This window comes from Schistocerca gregaria, chromosome 2, assembly GCF_023897955.1.
Source record: "Schistocerca gregaria isolate iqSchGreg1 chromosome 2, iqSchGreg1.2, whole genome shotgun sequence".
Lineage (NCBI taxonomy): Eukaryota > Metazoa > Arthropoda > Insecta > Orthoptera > Acrididae > Schistocerca > Schistocerca gregaria.
In genome coordinates, this window is record NC_064921.1 from 833,967,576 (window position 1) to 833,984,231 (window position 16,656).

At 43.2% G+C, this 16,656-nt stretch overlaps 1 protein-coding gene across 1 annotated transcript in view; it reads right to left on the reverse strand.

Moving 5' to 3' along the window:
• LOC126336002 (agrin-like) overlaps positions 1-16,656 on the reverse strand; it is a 1,245,461-nt gene that overhangs the window by 643,182 nt on the left and 585,623 nt on the right. The window contains exon 3 of the mRNA XM_049999480.1: positions 11,699-11,836. Coding sequence (XP_049855437.1) covers positions 11,699-11,836 — 138 coding nt within the window. The remainder of the gene's footprint in view (positions 1-11,698; positions 11,837-16,656) is intronic.

The following is a 16,656-nucleotide window of genomic DNA, read 5'->3' on the forward strand; positions in this document are numbered from 1 at the left end:
AAACAAGCGCTGTACTGGATCACTCCTCATAAATTTCTGGTATAAGTGGTCGCTTTAACAACATGTTTTCAACTGGTTGTAGCATGGAAACGATACTTTCTGCGCATGGGTTCCAGTTCAAAATATTATCTACTAAGGCCCCTCTGCAAGTCCTAGAAGTTAGGAACGGGAATTCTAGAGCACAGAGAGAGAACGAGATAGATAGATAGATAGATAGATAGATAGATAGTTAGATAGAGAGAGAGAGAGAGAGAGAGAGAGAAGAGAGGAGACAGAGAATATGCCCAAAGAATGAAATAGAGACAGAGATTTCCATCGTATCTGACAGCGAGATTTGTAATACTGGCGACGGAGAATTTTTATTTTTATCTTATCTTAAGGAAAAGGAGCGAAACAAGCATGGCACTCAAACGAACCAACAAACAAACAAATATCTCGTTTTGTTTATTCAATGAGACTGCTGTCAGAAGATGGTAGGCATAATCAAGTTAGCGCATGATGAACGACAGGAAGTGTATAAAATGGTGGTAGGGTAAAGAAATACATCTGAGAAGTGCAAAATTAACAAAATGCGTGCGCGGCTGCGTAGAAAGATCAACAACATCCTGAGAGGCAGGCGGTGGCAGCGGAGCGGAAGACGCGACGGCAGGAGTATGGCTGTTGCATGGGAAGCGCCTCCAATAACTTTTAATAAAATTCTCGTCTGAAGTCAAGTGCCTGACATTTTGTGCCAAAGAAAGCAATATCGCCCTGCAAAGCCAGGCGAGGGTTTTTTCTGACAGAATCTCATCCTGCAGCGGCAATAAATCATGTTACTGTTTGCGCCAAACGCACCTGCGATACGGTTTTCCACAAACGTCCAAAACTCAGCATAGCGGAAGATATTCGACATACATCCGTTTACCTTGTGGAATGCTTATTGCACTTTGTCACAAGGAGTGCTATGCATAGGAAAGAAATGTCTTGTTCTCTTTGTAACATCCAACACCTTCAATCACGTGTCTTAAATTTAAAAGTTTTGTAGAGGTACAGTTACATATTAATTTCAGATATCAGCACGTAAAAATGTTCTTGTTCCTAATTATAGATTCACATCCATAAGGGTCCAAAACACAAATTTTCATTGCTGTAGGAACGCTAACTGGCTACACTGACACACATTTCTTCATGAAAGCTGGAAACTCTTGAGGAAACACGACATCAGAACTTCACCTACCATAGTTTCAGCATTCCAAACTGTAAACTGGACGCTGAAGATTACAAAATCTTTAAGAGGGCTACCAATGTCACTATCGAACCACATTTTGATGTTCGTGGTAACAACGCATACTTCAGAAAATTTATAAACATAAATTTGTCAACAGGTTGTCATGAACTGTTGTTTAAAGTAACATAGTCTTCACTGGAGTCGTGGGAGGCCACTTTTTCTTCAAGTCACATTGAAGGAGACAGAAATTTGTCATTCCGCCTTGCAAAATCTAGTGTCCAAATAGGTGGAAAGCAGAAACACAAAGATTTAACAGACCGACTAGATCAAACTTGAAACACATAGACTTCACAAAACTAATAAATTTCGTGCCTAAAGTGAGCCTACCGCTTTATCTGAAACTCAAACGGTAAAATGTGCTTCCTGAAAATTATAACGAGGAACATAAAGACTTAGAGCAGGTCATTATTGTGTAACTGGTGCATTTAATACCTGTTACGTAAGTTCTGATTCTTGTTTCACATTAACTGCAAACTACACAACAGTCAAAAAGACACTACTGACACTAGTTTGTGTATGAAAATTTCGTGCATTAACGTTTATAACAATAATGACACTAAATATTAACCTGTCGTCTAGAGATAGCGTCTTTGATTACTAAACAAAACTACTTCAGTCCTTGGTTCAAAATATCCAACGCTTAAAATTTCAATTAGTAATCAGCATTAGCGGCCTAAGACTTCAGGCACAACAAGTCACCCTCATTCTGCCGACGGCCTTGTCAAAGAGTGCGGAGGAGCGGACAGAGGTTCAGGGCACTTCTTGCCCCTAAAGGCGGGAGAATCAGCAATGATCAATGCCACGAGGATGCAGTCACCCACAATGGAAACCACTGCATTAATGACACATAACCCGTATCCACGGAAAGTGTGGCCTGCGATTGAAAAAGTGTCATGATAATCTCTCCGTTGCCAAAAGATTCCTGATTAGTCCCCCATTCGGATCTCCGGCAGCGCACTGCCAAAGGGAAGGTGACCATGAGAAAAAGATTGAATAACCAACGGAAGGATAACGCTCTGTGAGTCGGCACGTGGAATTTTTAGAACCTTGAACGTGGTAGGGAAGCTAGAATATCAGAAAGGGAAATACATATACTCATACTGCATACTAGGGGTCAGTAGGTGATATGGAAAAAGACAAGTATTCCTAGTCAGATGAGTAACTGGTCAACAGCAGCAGAAAATGGTATAATGGGAATAGAATTCGTTGTGAATAAGAAGGTAGGGTGCATCACTGTGAACCATTCTGTAAAAGGGTTGTTATTACCAGAGACATCATAAGCTGAAGACGAAAAGATAGAGAAAGTTTGCGAGGTTGTTGAAAATGTTATATAAAATGTAATAGTGAGACAGCCAGTTGTACACAGTTCTGTTTAAAAAAAACACATTAACCCGGTTTCGAGAGTTTTAAGACTATCTTCGTCAGAATGGTAGAAGCTACATGAAACGGTAAAGCAGCACGTAAAGGGAGATGAAAATCTAATAGTAATGGGGAACTGGAATGCAGCTGTAGGCGAAGAAGTTGAATAAACAGTTACAGGAGGTAATGGGCTTGGGACAAGGAATGAAAGAGACGAAAGGGTAATTGAGTTCTGTAATAAATTTCAGTTACTAATAGTGAATACTCTGTTCAAGAATCACAGGAAGAGTTGGTGCACTTGGAAAAGGCCATGAGATACTGGAAGATATCAGGTAGACTACTACATCGTCAGAAAGAGATTCCGAAATTAGATACTGGAATGTAAGGCGTACCCAGGAGTATATATAGACTCAGATCACAATGTAATAGTGATGAGTAGGGTGACTTTCAAGAGATTAGTCAGGAACAATCAACTTGCCAAGAAGTGAGATTCAGAAGTGCTAAGGAATGACGAGGCACGCTTGAAGTTCTCTAAGACTATAGATACAGCAATAAGGAATAGTTCAGTAGGTAGTATAGATGAAGGGGAAAAAGGGAAATCATAAAAAGTAGGAAACGAAAATACAGGTACAAAGAAGAGAACTGCGGAGAAACCATGGGTAACAGAAGAAATACTTCAGCTGATAGATGAAAGTAGGAAGCACAAACATGTTCAGGGAAATTCAGGAATACAGAAATACAAGTCAGTTAGAAACGAAATAAACAGGATGTAGCTGCATGAAAAATGTTAAGAAATCGAAAAGGAAACGATGGTCGGAAGTACTGACTCAGCATACAGAAAACTCAAAAGAAGAATCGGTGAAATTAAAACCAGGGTGGTAACACTAAGAGTGCAATGGGAATTCCACTGTTAAAGGTAGAGAGCAGATAGGCGGGAAGAGTACATCTCCAGGGAATCGGCGAGTGGAGGAATAAATAAGAAGAAGGGACAGGACTGTAGGACACCTGATGATACGTCAATGAATAACTTCCATTACGCTAGAGGGAGCTGTAAAGGGTAAAAACTTTAGGCGAAGACAGAGGTTGGAAAGCAACAGCAAATACACTCCTGGAAATGGAAAAAAGAACACATTGACACCGGTGTGTCAGACACACCATACTTGCTCCGGACACTACGAGAGGGCTGTACAAGCAATGATCACACGCACGGCACAGCGGACACACCAGGAACCGCGGTGTTGGCCGTCGAATGGCGCTAGTTGCGCAGCATTTGTGCACCGCCGCCGTCAGTGTCAGCCAGTTTGCCGTGGCATACGGAGCTCCATCGCAGTCTTTAACACTGGTAGCATGCCGCGACAGCGTGGACTTGAACCGTATGTGCAGTTGACGGACTTTGAGCGAGGGCGTATAGTGGGCATGCGGGAGGCCGGGTGGACGTACCGCCGAATTGCTCAACACATGGGGCGTGAGGTCTCCACAGTACATCGATGTTGTCGCCAGTGGTCGGCGGAAGGTGCACGTGCCCGTCGACCTGGGACCGGACCGCAGCGACGCACGGATGCACGCCAAGACCGTAGGATCCTACGCAGTGCCTTAGGGGACCGCACCGCCACTTCCCAGCAAATTAGGGACACTGTTGCTCCTGGGGTATCGGCGAGGACCATTCGCAACCGTCTCCATGAAGCTGGGCTACGGTCCCGCACATCGTTAGGCCGTCTTCCGCTCACGCCCCAACATCGTGCAGCCCGCCTCGAGTGGTGTCGCGACAGGCGTGAATGGAGGGACGAATGAAGACGTGTCGTCTTCAGCGATGAGAGTCGCTTCTGCCTTGGTGCCAATGATGGTCGTATGCGTGTTTGGCGCCGTGCAGGTGAGCGCCACAATCAGGACTGCATACGACCGAGGCACACAGGGCCAACACCCGGCATCATGGTGTGGGGAGCGATCTCCTACACTGGCCGTACACCTCTGGTGATCGTCGAGGGGACACTGAATAGTTCACGGTACATCCAAACCGTCATCGAACCCATCGTTCTACCATTCCTAGATCGGCAAGGGAACTTGCTGTTCCAACAGGACAATGCACGTCCGCATGTATCCCGTGCCACCCAACGTGCTCTAGAAGGTGTAAGTCAACTACCCTGGCCAGCAAGATCTCCGGATCTGTCCCCCATTGAGCATGTTTGGGACTGGATGAAGCGTCGTCTCACGCGGTCTGCACGTCCAGCACGAACGCTGGTACAACTGAGGCGCCAGGTGGAAATGGCATGACAAGCCGTTCCACAGGACTACATCCAGCATCTCTACGATCGTCTCCATGGGAGAATAGCAGCCTGCATTGCTGCGAAAGGTGGATATACACTGTACTAGTGCCGACATTGTGCATGCTCTGTTGCCTGTGTCTATGTGCCTGTGGTTCTGTCAGTGTGATCATGTGATGTATCTGACCCCAGGAATGTGTCAATAAGGTTTCCCCTTCCTGGGACAATGAATTCACGGTGTTCTTATTTCAATTTCTAGGAGTGTAATTCAAGACGAAGTTGCAGGTTGGCACAGGATAGGAATTCGTTACGGGATCCACGTCAAACCAGTATGGAGGCTGCCGTTTTTTTTTGTTTACTTCGTTTTTTTTCTCCATTTTTTTTAATTGCTTCTCCAGCCATGCCGTCTACACCATCTACATAGATAATCTACAAGCCACCGTACGGTGCGTTGCAGAGGGTACCATGTACCATTACTAGTCATTCCCTTTCCTGTTCCACTCACAAATGAGCCGTAACTACCGCCAACATTAGCTAAACTGATAGAAGATTAATAATAACTTGATGAAGTCATTGACAAACTTAAAAATTAGTCGTTACTAACTGAAGACGATGGGCCTGTCAGAAGCGCGTACTGAATAAAAGAGACTTCTATTTCTATCGGGCACAATTGAGGCAACACGCGTCGGGAAGGTGAAGTAGAATACGGTGCCGCTAATTATTCGTCGCAATTAAAAATGCCTTGGAATAAGTTTGTGTGTTACTCATGAAGAGTAAATCATTTGTCGTGTTGAAAAACGCCTTGGTAAATAAACGTGTGTAGTTTTGAACATCTTGCAATACTGTGACTCATTAGATTGTGTTTTGTTGCGTTGCTCTCAGATAGCTTCCGCGGAATTAGATGTGATTAATGAACACCATCAGGCACTTCCTTGCGTTTCTTGATTATCGCTAAATTTTAATGAATAAAAATCTAGAGGCATCCTATATTTTGATAACTTTATTTCGTAGCACTGGATTTTCTTTCACACTGCAACTTCAGTTTAGTACAGTTTGTTGTTGACACGTCGAATCTGCGCCTGTATGGCGAAGAAGCTAATAGGGACGAGACCTACGAGACACCTCTGAAGACCGAGGTAAGCAAATCAAAGTCAGCGATGCTAGGAAAGTGAAAAGATATACCATCCAAAACCGTAATACTGATAGTAAGTGGCGTTTCTGCAAGGTGGCTAAGCCGTTTTACGAAACCCATCTTGTAATGGATAGGTAGGCGAACATTATAATAAGAATCTACCGTTGCTATTCTTCTACTTTTTAAATTTTACCAATAGTGTGTAATGAAGCCGCCTGGTACACAGATTGATTGGGGGTCGATCCTACTACAAAATTGGTTGTAACTCTATTCTCAATTTTTCTTTATTCTTAATCTTTCACTTTTAGTAAAAGCTCTCATTACCGTGATTACTCAGTAGATACTGAGACGTGTCAGAGATATGGATCAGCAGTGTTACTTCATCAGTGATATCACTAAATTCCGTGTTTGTTGAACTCAAGTTTAAGGCTTATCGCAACCGCCAACCTTGTAGAAGAAAGATGTATCTCTTAGGCCCATTATGTTCCTCTTTAGTTGGCTACTCTTGTGTTGTTGTTGTTGTTGTGGTCTTCAGTCCTGAGACTGGTTTGATGCAGCTCTCCATGCTACTCTATCCTGTGCAAGCTTCTTCATCTCCCAGTACCTACTGCAACCTACATCCTTCTGAATCTGCTTAGTGTACTCATCTCTCGGTCTCCCTCTACGATTTTTACCCTCTACACTGCCCTCCAATGCTAAATTTGTGATCCCTTGATGCCTCAAAACATGTCCTACCAATCGATCCCTTCTTCTAGTCAAGTTGTGCCACAAACTTCTCTTCTCCCCAATCCTATTCAATACCTCCTCATTAGTTACGTGATCTATCCACCTTATCTTCAGTATTCTTCTGTAGCACCACATTTCGAAAGCTTCTATTCTCTTCTTGTCCAGTATCTCCTGATAACGACATCCTCCTGAGTAGTCCCCGCCCGGAGATCCGAATGGGGGACTATTTTACCTCCGGAATATTTTACCCAAGAGGATGCCATCATCATTTAATCATACAGTAAAGCTGCATGTCCTCGGGAAAAATTACGGCTGTAGTTTCCCCTTGCTTTCAGCTGTTCGCAGTACCAGCACAGCAAGGCCGTTTTGGTTAATGTTGCAAGGCCAGATCAGTCAATCATCCAGACTGTTGCCCCTGAAACTACTGAAAAGGCTGCTGCCCCTCTTCAGGAACCACACGTTTGTCTGGCCTCTCAACAGATACCCCTCCGTTGTGGTTGCACCTACGGTACGGCCATCTGTATCGCTGAGGCACGCAAGCCTCCCCACCAACGGCAACTCTTGTGTTATTAGTTAATATTTCGCAGTATCATCAACAAATTGTTGTCTTTTCCTCTATTGGATGAGCATATTTATGCAACTAGCATCACGTTACGTGCTGGATGGATGAATCACTGCTGTGCGTGCTGTTGAGAATGAAAGAAATGAATAAGTTGTGGAACTTACACATTTTCAGTGACAAATATTTTGTTTCTCTTTTGGGAAACTCAGTTTTTAAGAGGAAACAAAATATTTACATGTAAATAATATGCCTACACCATCCTTGGACTATGTCAAGCGGACACCTGAGAATAGTCATCACAGAAGTCGCAGCTACATACATACGTGTATTACAAGTAACGTAAATAATTTGGTTCTGGGCTTTCACAAAATGTTCACTTCAGCCACTGTGCGTGTCCACGGCTACACCTTTATCATCAAGTGGAAGGCACTTTGGTCATAACTACTTTTAAACTCAAGCATCGATGACTTATTGTAAACTTATGAGATTAGGGTGCGACTTATAGCGTTAATATCTCAGTAGTATAAACCTCATGCCCTGCTGTAAGAAATCATCGAAAATTGGAACTAAAAAGATGTAAAATGTGTTTTTCGTCTCATGATGATTCAGTAACCGTGGAGAGGTGCAGCACATGAAGTAAAAGCTTTGCGACAGACGGTTTTACTCACTTAAAGCCGGTATTAAAATATAGAAACAAATCACAACAACGTAAAATAAGACCATATAAAACATTAATAATGCCATTAGTACTATTTGGGTGTCAGATCAGAAGCACATTAATACAAGACGTTAACCTACTGCTTGTATTTGAAAGAAATGTGTTTAGGAAAATATATGGACCATTTGGGAACCAACTACTGGAGAATGGAGAAGGGGCCACAATACAGAACTATAAAGCGCAACAAAAATTAAAGGATCACTTTCCCGAAACCCCGTAAATGTCTCCCATCCCGATGCATAAGTTGGAAATTTGGTTAAAACAATGGTTCAGATGGTCTTTGAGCACTATGGGACTTAATATCTGACGTCATCAGTCCCCTAGAACTTAGAACTACTTAAACCTAACTAACCTAAGGACATCACGCACATCCATGCCCAAGGCAGGATTCGAACCTGCGACCGTAGCGGTCGCGCGGTTCAAGAGTGTAGCACCTAGAATCGCTCAGCCACTCCGGCTGGCAAATTTGGTTCAAAGGTGCCCACAACCTTCCACTATAACGGTACAAAATGGTGCTGCCCTGCGACGTCACCCTCGAGTTCTACAGGCTTTCGACAACACACTCGGTGCCACTAACGCAGAAGCAGAGGCGTCAAAAGTAGGGATGAAATGTTGGTAACAGAGTGTGTGGTGACTGGTTTGATGGGGCCCGCCACGATTTCCCTTCCAGTGCTAACCTCTTCACCTCAGAGTAAAATTTGCAACCCACGTCTTCTGTTATTTGCAGGATGTACTCCAATCTCTGTCTTCCTCTACAGTTTTTGCCTTCTACAGCTCCTTCTAACGCTATGAAAGCCATTCCCTCATGTCTTAACAGATGTCCTATCATCCTGTCCCTTCTCCTTATCAGTGTTATACACATATTCCATTCCTCTCCGATTCCGCACAGAAGCTCCTCATTCCTTAACTTGTCAGTCCACCTAATTTTCAACATTCGTCTTTAGCACCACATCTCAAATGCTTCGATTCTCTTCTGTTCCTGTTTTCCCACAGTCCGTGTTTCACTTCCATATACGGGTATACTCCAAACGTACATTCTCAAAAATTTCATCCCCAAATTAAGGCCGATATTTGATATTAGTAGTCTTCTCTTGGCCATGAATGCCCATTTTGACATTGCTAGTCTGCTTTTGATGTCTTCCTTTCTCCGTCCGTCACTCGTTATTTTACTGTCTACGTAGCAGAACTCCTTAACTTCACCTACTTCGTGACCATCGATTCCGATATTAAGTTTCCCCGCTGTCCTCATTTCTACTACTTCTCATTGTCTTCGTCTTTCTTCGATTTACTCTCAATCCATACTCTGCACTCATTAGACTGTTCATTCCGTTCAGCAGATCATGTAATTATTCTTCACATTCACTCAGGATAGTACTGTCATCAGCAAATCGTATAATTTATATCCTTTCACCTACAATTCTAATTCCACCCCTGAACCATTTTTTTAATTTACATCATTACTTCCTCGATGTACAGATTGAACAAGAGGGGTGACCGACTACATCCTTGTCTCACACCGTTTTCAATACGAGCACTTCGTTCTTGGTCGTCCACTCTTATTATTCCTCCTTGGCTGTTCTACATATTGAATATGACTCGTCTCTTCCTATGTCTTACCTCTGTTTTTCTCAGAATTTCGAATATCTTGTACAATTTTATATTGCCAACCTTATATAGGGCAGTAAACGGGGTAACATTTTCAAAGTCCCAGAGCGAAGCTATCTCGCTACATTATGGCAATGTCGACATGAGGTGACCGCGATGAAAACATTTAACCACCGAGATTGGGTCAGGGCAAAATACGACATCGGCCATTCTGGCGAGCCTGGCAGCTGACTTCAGCAGAATTTAATGGGGCAGAGCAGCCAAACAAGGACACGTCACCTTCATTATGAGACGAAAGAAAATCTAAGGCGAATGTAAGAAACGGTACCAAGAGCTTTTATGAACCAGTTATATACTATAACGAACTTCTTAAGCACGGCAAGGGGGAAACCCCTCCTACTTTCGTAACAGCAAGCCCTAAGCGGTAGTGACGAATGATGTCGGGAAAACATTAGCCACTACTATGCTCCATTGATATCCCAGCAGTTTAGCTCGAAATTCGTCAGTCAGATGGATCGATCGTGTACATGACGTTTGCTCTCGATTCCCTGATTTCCCAGAAGTGACGTCTGGCACAAGTCTATCGTAGATTTGCTGCACACTACAGACAACATCAACCGCTTCTGGGAGAGATGGCTACGTCATCATAATCGCAAGTTGCAGAGTCCGACACTACCGTCTGCCTCTGTTGCAGGTTGGAGGACCTTCCCACCAGGGTCGTGACACCAGCGTTCTTGACATTCCAGCGGACTGAAATTTTGGAAATTTGCGGTAAGGTCTTATGGGGTTAAACTGCCGAGAACATCGGTCCCTAGGCTTACACAATGGTTAATCTAACTTAAAGTATCTTACTCTAAGTCCAACACACATACGAAAAATGTATTTGAAATTGTAATGAAATGAATATCCCTAGCAGCATACAGGTGTTGATATAAGTCAACGGGGACAGTAGAAAATATTTACCCCGACCGGTACTCGAACCCGTGATCTCCTGCTTATGTGGCAGACGGTATAGCCATGTGAGCCACCGAGAGCTGAGAGAACACTGCTACTGTAGTGACTTATCTGTGGCACGCCTCCCGTGAGACCCACATTCGCAGTTTATTGTCCCGCACTATATTCATAGTGCCCCTGCCCATTATACTCATCACTCGCGGCTTTACCATTCCCGTAAGAGCTCGGGCACTGTTTGTGCATTCGCATATAAGGAGGTGGTCAAATGGCCGGTGAGCCTTAACTCGAAGATGGTATCTTCACATAAAAATATATTTCCTTGTCATTTATGGTCCGGCAGTATGCGTGTCCGTTTGTTAAAATCCTTTTTTTTCCCACAGGAACGGATAAACGCATCAAGTTGAAGTTTATGTCACATACTAAGTTCAATGGTCCCTTACTGGCGTAAAAACATTAAGCTTCTAAGCCAATATAATCAAAATATTTTGGTATTCGAATACTCACTCGTTAAAACCTGTAGGTACTTCCTGTTGACCTATTATTATGAAATTAGGCAAGAAGTAACAGTTCACATTAAAATTAGAGGGAAAAATCGGAAAATTGTTAATTTTTAATTATATTACATTAAACAAATATTTCTTTTTGCCATTTGTTATCCGACTTCGAACTTCAAAACTTTCTCGAAAGTTTTGAATTTCCTGGGACCGATATTTTGCGTATATGATTGCGATGCTGTCCGAACTATTACATCGGTTACGGAGTCGTGTGTTGTGTGGGAACGAGACCGTTGATACAGTGTGGCTTGGGTGTTGGAGCGTTTGCGTTCTGCAGGCCAATGAAAAACACAGGAAATAAGAGAAAGATGGGACACTGAGTAAAGTAAGGCAAATCTACATTCAAATGATGAAAATAACCACAATAACTACATTAAGAGTAAACAATGGAATAGTAAATCATATATTCATGAGATAACAAACAGAAATCGTCGTGGGATGAATGATCTTCTGTATGCGCAGTTAAGTATCCACGGAACCCTGAGAACGCGGGACCTAATCATACTTGGCCATTTCTCTTTTATTTTGACACCTTGTTTCAGGCAGACTGCGGTACTCACCACACTCCCCAGGGTGGGCGAGGCGCGTGCGGTCTCTGTGCAGGCAGGCCTTCCTGCGCAGCAGGCAGAGGTTCCGGTAGGTGACGCCGTCAGAGCCGCACACAGGGGCCAGGTCCGGGGTGCAGGCCGACGGGCAGTCTGCGAACACACGAGGCCCAGGGGGAATGAGTACCGCTCACAGCGCACGTAAAACACGATGTTGAACAGCATGCCTGCTGTGAGCTTCAGGCGGTACCTGCAGAAACAGCGTATTGGCTACATTGTGCCCCGTTTATAGTCTTACCAGTAACACCGCTCCATACTCGAACTCTCATGTATAAAACTGCTTCAAATGTCTAATTAACAACTGAGTTAATGTGTTATATATTTTTTCGTGGAGAAAAGGTGAAAAAACAGCCAATTCAGATGCTATAATACAAAGTTTATTGAAAAACTCCTGACCTAGTGGTTCGACGTCTTTCGAAACGTCTTTTTCAGAAGGATCAGTTGGTTGGTTGGTTGTTTTGGAGAAGGAGACCAGACAGCGTGGTCATCGGTCTCATCGGATTGGGGAAAGAAGTCGGCCGTGACCTTTCAAAGGAACCATCCCGGCATGTGCCTGGAGTGATTTAGGGAAATCACGGAAAACCTAAATCAGGATGGCCGGACGCGGGATTGAACCGTCGTCCTCCCGAATGCGAGTCCAGTGTCTAACCACTGCGCCACCTCGCTCGGTGAACGATCAGTGATTGACACTGGTTACAGTATGCTGTCGAGTTACGTTTAAATATGTAGCTCTGAGGCACAAATCAGAATCACCTCTATAATAATAAAACTACAATGTGTCGTGCCAACAGTCATTAGAATGTGAACTCACTAGTTGCATTTACAAAGCACTTTCTAATGACAGTCAGAACGATATTTTGATGTTTTGTTGTTATTGACCTGAAAATGATCTTCATTTGTGCCTTACGGCTACGTAATTAAAGTAAATGCCAAGAGGTTTTCAGTAAACCTTGCACTGTTGCAACTGATTTGGCTCTCTCTCTCTCTCGTTCTCTCTCGCTCTCTTCTTTTTTTCACGAAGAAAACGTTGCAGATGCTGTTTCCAGTCATATTCAAACTTTTAACCTCTTGACTTATCTCATAAAACCTTTGTGTTTGAAGACATAAAACCCTAATTTTCTTGATTTTATTAGTATCGCTTTATTCACCCACACACTAACGAATACGTCAAAACAAAAACTGGAAAACCAAGCATGTGATAAATACTTTATACGCTCACGTATGACATTTTTGGAGAGTACAAAATAGTGTAATATTGTTTATTTTAGGTTTCACCAAAAATAATGCGGAAAAAACAGTCCGTAATTCCAAGTCATCATCTTAACTATTTAATCATTGTTCAAGTTACCTAATTTTTATGTTAAGTTTGTTACGAAATCTAAGTGCATTTAATTGTATTTTTAATATAAGTAACTAAACGAACAAAACATATTTCGTGTTCTGGTTCTAACAGTAATAGCAAAAAGAATGACTTAAAAAAGGATTCCTACATTTGAAAAATGTTTAATGTTCTGCGTTTTTAAGGTTTGTTTTAGCGATATGTATCTCTGATCAAAAGATAAATTATCAGACACTGGATGACTGTAGTCAGGATAATACGAGGGTTTAAACTTAAGTGCCGGCCGGAGTGGCCGTGCGGTTCTAGGCGCTACAGTTTGGAGCCGAGCGACCAATACGGTCGCTGGTTCGAATCCTGCCTCGGACATGGATGTGTGTGATGTCTTTAGGTTACTTAGGTTTAATTAGTTCTAAGTTCTAGGCGACTGATGATCTCAGAAGTTAAGTCGCATAGTGCTCACAGCCATTTTTAAACTTAAGTAGTGGCAACTATTTATTCACAATCGATACAAAAGAGTTACATGTTTGCACCTGTTACGGTCCTTCGACGTAGTCACCAGCTTTGTGTAGTACTCGTTGCCAGCGATGTGGTATGAGTAGCATACCGTTAGCAGAGCCTGTTCTGTTGATGGTGCGAATGGAGCGGTCTACTGCCTGTCGAATCTCTCGAACAGTTCTGAAGCGAATGCCACGAAGTGGTTCCTTCATCTTCGGAATCAAATCAAAGTCACAAGGACTTAAGTCCGGGGAGTATGGTGGACGGTACAAGACTTACCAGTCCTATCGACCGAACAGAGCTGTCACAGCTTGCGCTGTATGTGACCGCACATTGTCGTGCAAAATGATACGTGCGTTACGCAGAAAAGTGTCGCCGCTTCTTTCGCAAAACTGGTCGCAGGTGATGCTCCAAAAACGAACAGTAATACTATGCATTGACAGTCTGCCGTGGAGGAACGTAATGCATTAGGATAACACCATCACAGTCGTACACGAGAATCACCATAACTTTAGACCGCTCCATTCGCACCATCAACAAAACCGGCTCTCCTAACGATATACTACGCCTTCCACATCGCTTGCAACGGGTTCTACACAACGTAGGTGACTACTCAGAAGGACAGTGCAAACATGTAACTCTTTTGTATTGGTTGTGAATAAATAGTTGCCACTATTTAAGTTCCAACTCTCGTATGTGCACCATAAGCAATCCTGCTTCAAACATATATACACTTTCTAACTTGATTACAAGGCGATCACAATTAAACTTGCGCTACTTATTTACCGTATGCGTTCACAACTTTATAAGAATAATGTTCGGACAGTGCGCTGCACGATATATGTTGTCAGTGCTGTTAGTATCAGGACTTGCCATTAGGCGCCTGTACTGGTACGGCTACGTAGGGTTGAAACACAAACATCAGGTATGCATTACGGTTTCAGACAGTCTACATGGCATAGACAAGGTGAGTAGGGCTTTACTCGTAAAGCTGTTTTATCAAAAGAACAGCAGTAGTGTTGCTGGTCTTCGTGACTCTCTGTGCATTAAAGGAGAATGGAGAGGTTCTGTTTTTGCACCGGCGTTGAGGAACGTGATTCGGAAGTTTGAATTAAAAGGAGATTTGAAAATTTCCTCCTGGGAGAGGCCGGCAGCCAGTTGCGCCACATATTGTTGAAGTTACTGTTGCCATGGCAGAGAATGCTGAACGAAACGTGCGATATTCAAGCAGTGCATAAGCTGCGTCACGGCGGCTAAACATTTCGTGGACCACCATTCGACAGGTGTCGTCCTACAGTCTTTAGTGCTGTTACAGACTATCGAGGATGCAGATAGTCATCACACTGAGCAACGGTTGTAGCTTGGAACATAAGCGTGGCGCCGAATTAACCAATGTCACCCTCTCACGTGGAAATTAAAATGTGTTTCTCTCCATGTTCCATTCATTATGTTTCTTCCGCATGACTTCTATGAAATTTCGTTGTTCTTGAATCACTCGTTTTCCATGGGGTTCACTCCCAAGTAGCGGAAGTTCGATTATAACTACCGTGTACTTCACTTAATGTATTAAGCTTAATGTACGATTATACCTTTTAATGAGTAGAATCTGACAGTAGTTTCTATTTTTAAATTCGATCAATAGTTATAAAAAACTGAAAATCAAGTTTTTGTCGCCCGAGTAAGCTGTTAGATAGGCTACCGGAAACCGGTACTGGGTGGTTATTTTAGCCGTTTAGTGTTATAGGTCATCCATCCCGTCACTACCCAGCCACATGCTGGGTGGAGTGGAGTGTAGGTGGTGTCGGCGGTGGTGGTAGTGTTGCTGTTGGAGAGGGAGAGGGGGAGGTGCAGTTTCCTAGTACTGTTGCTGCTAGTGAAACCAGGACTTTTTTCTCTTACATTATATGGTCATTTTAGCCATTCTTCAATCACAAATGGGATTTGTAGGCTCATGCACTACAACCCCGTTGGGATGGCGGTTCCATTAATCTGTTGTGCCACTGGCTCTTCAATAATTGACCGTGGGACTCTTAACTCGATGCCATGGTTCAGTTTTAACCATTCCTGTATGTTCGAGATGGACCTGCTTGCTTTTACCTTTTCCATGTGCGACGTTTGATCACGACAGGTAGAGTGGTTGTATTTAGTTCCTTCTGTAGCTCTTGAATGTGAGTCCAGCGTGGCGCCTTTAAAATAAGTCTCAAACACCTGTTTTGTATGACACGGAGAATTTTTATGTTTGAGTTACATCTAGTTCCATAAGAGCAACTTCCATAGGTCATAGATATGAGCAGGATAGCTTTGCAGAGGCGACGTTTTGTGGAGGTATTCTTGTAGTACTGGATAGTAACAGCCACAGAGCATAAACTGTCCTGATTAACTTTTCCTTCTTCGCTATTGCATATCGTTTGAAAAGTAGTTTGTCTAGTTTAATTTTCTGGTAGCGTACATGAGTAGTGCGCTGAATTGCTGTCGCGTTTATGTTCAGACAACTTCTTAAGTCGGGCCGTTTCCCAGTAAATATGACGGCTTGAGTATTGCTTGCCTGAGCTTAATCATGTTGGAGGCAGTACATTGTTTTATCAACGTTGACTGTTGTTGTAATAGGATTATTGCAGCGTTTACTGTGAAGCTACTTGTGAATTGGACTGTGTCATCCGGAATTTGTGCGATGACAACCTCGGGCATTGTCGGTAAATAGTTGACGTACAAGCTAAACACTGTTGGCGACAACACTTGATCCACATGATTTGTGCTGGACCGCAGACAACCTGTTTCTATGAATAACCGTGTATCTGTTATGAAACTGTCCACTAATTTAACCAATAGTCAGGTATGAATAAGATGCCGTTCAGTTTGAATGCTTCTGTCGCACCCTTCGCCCTTGGAACTCGCTCCCGCCCAATGTTGTGTGCGAAGCCACCGTTTCCATTGATCAGGCTGTCGAACAATCGCACCTCAATACGCCCATTAAAATACAGTCCCAAAACGAGGTCTACCTCAGGTTCATATCTAATTGAGTCCCCTCCTGTAGCTATGCAGCAATCCGCAAAAGCATATTTTGTGGGTTCGCTGCGAT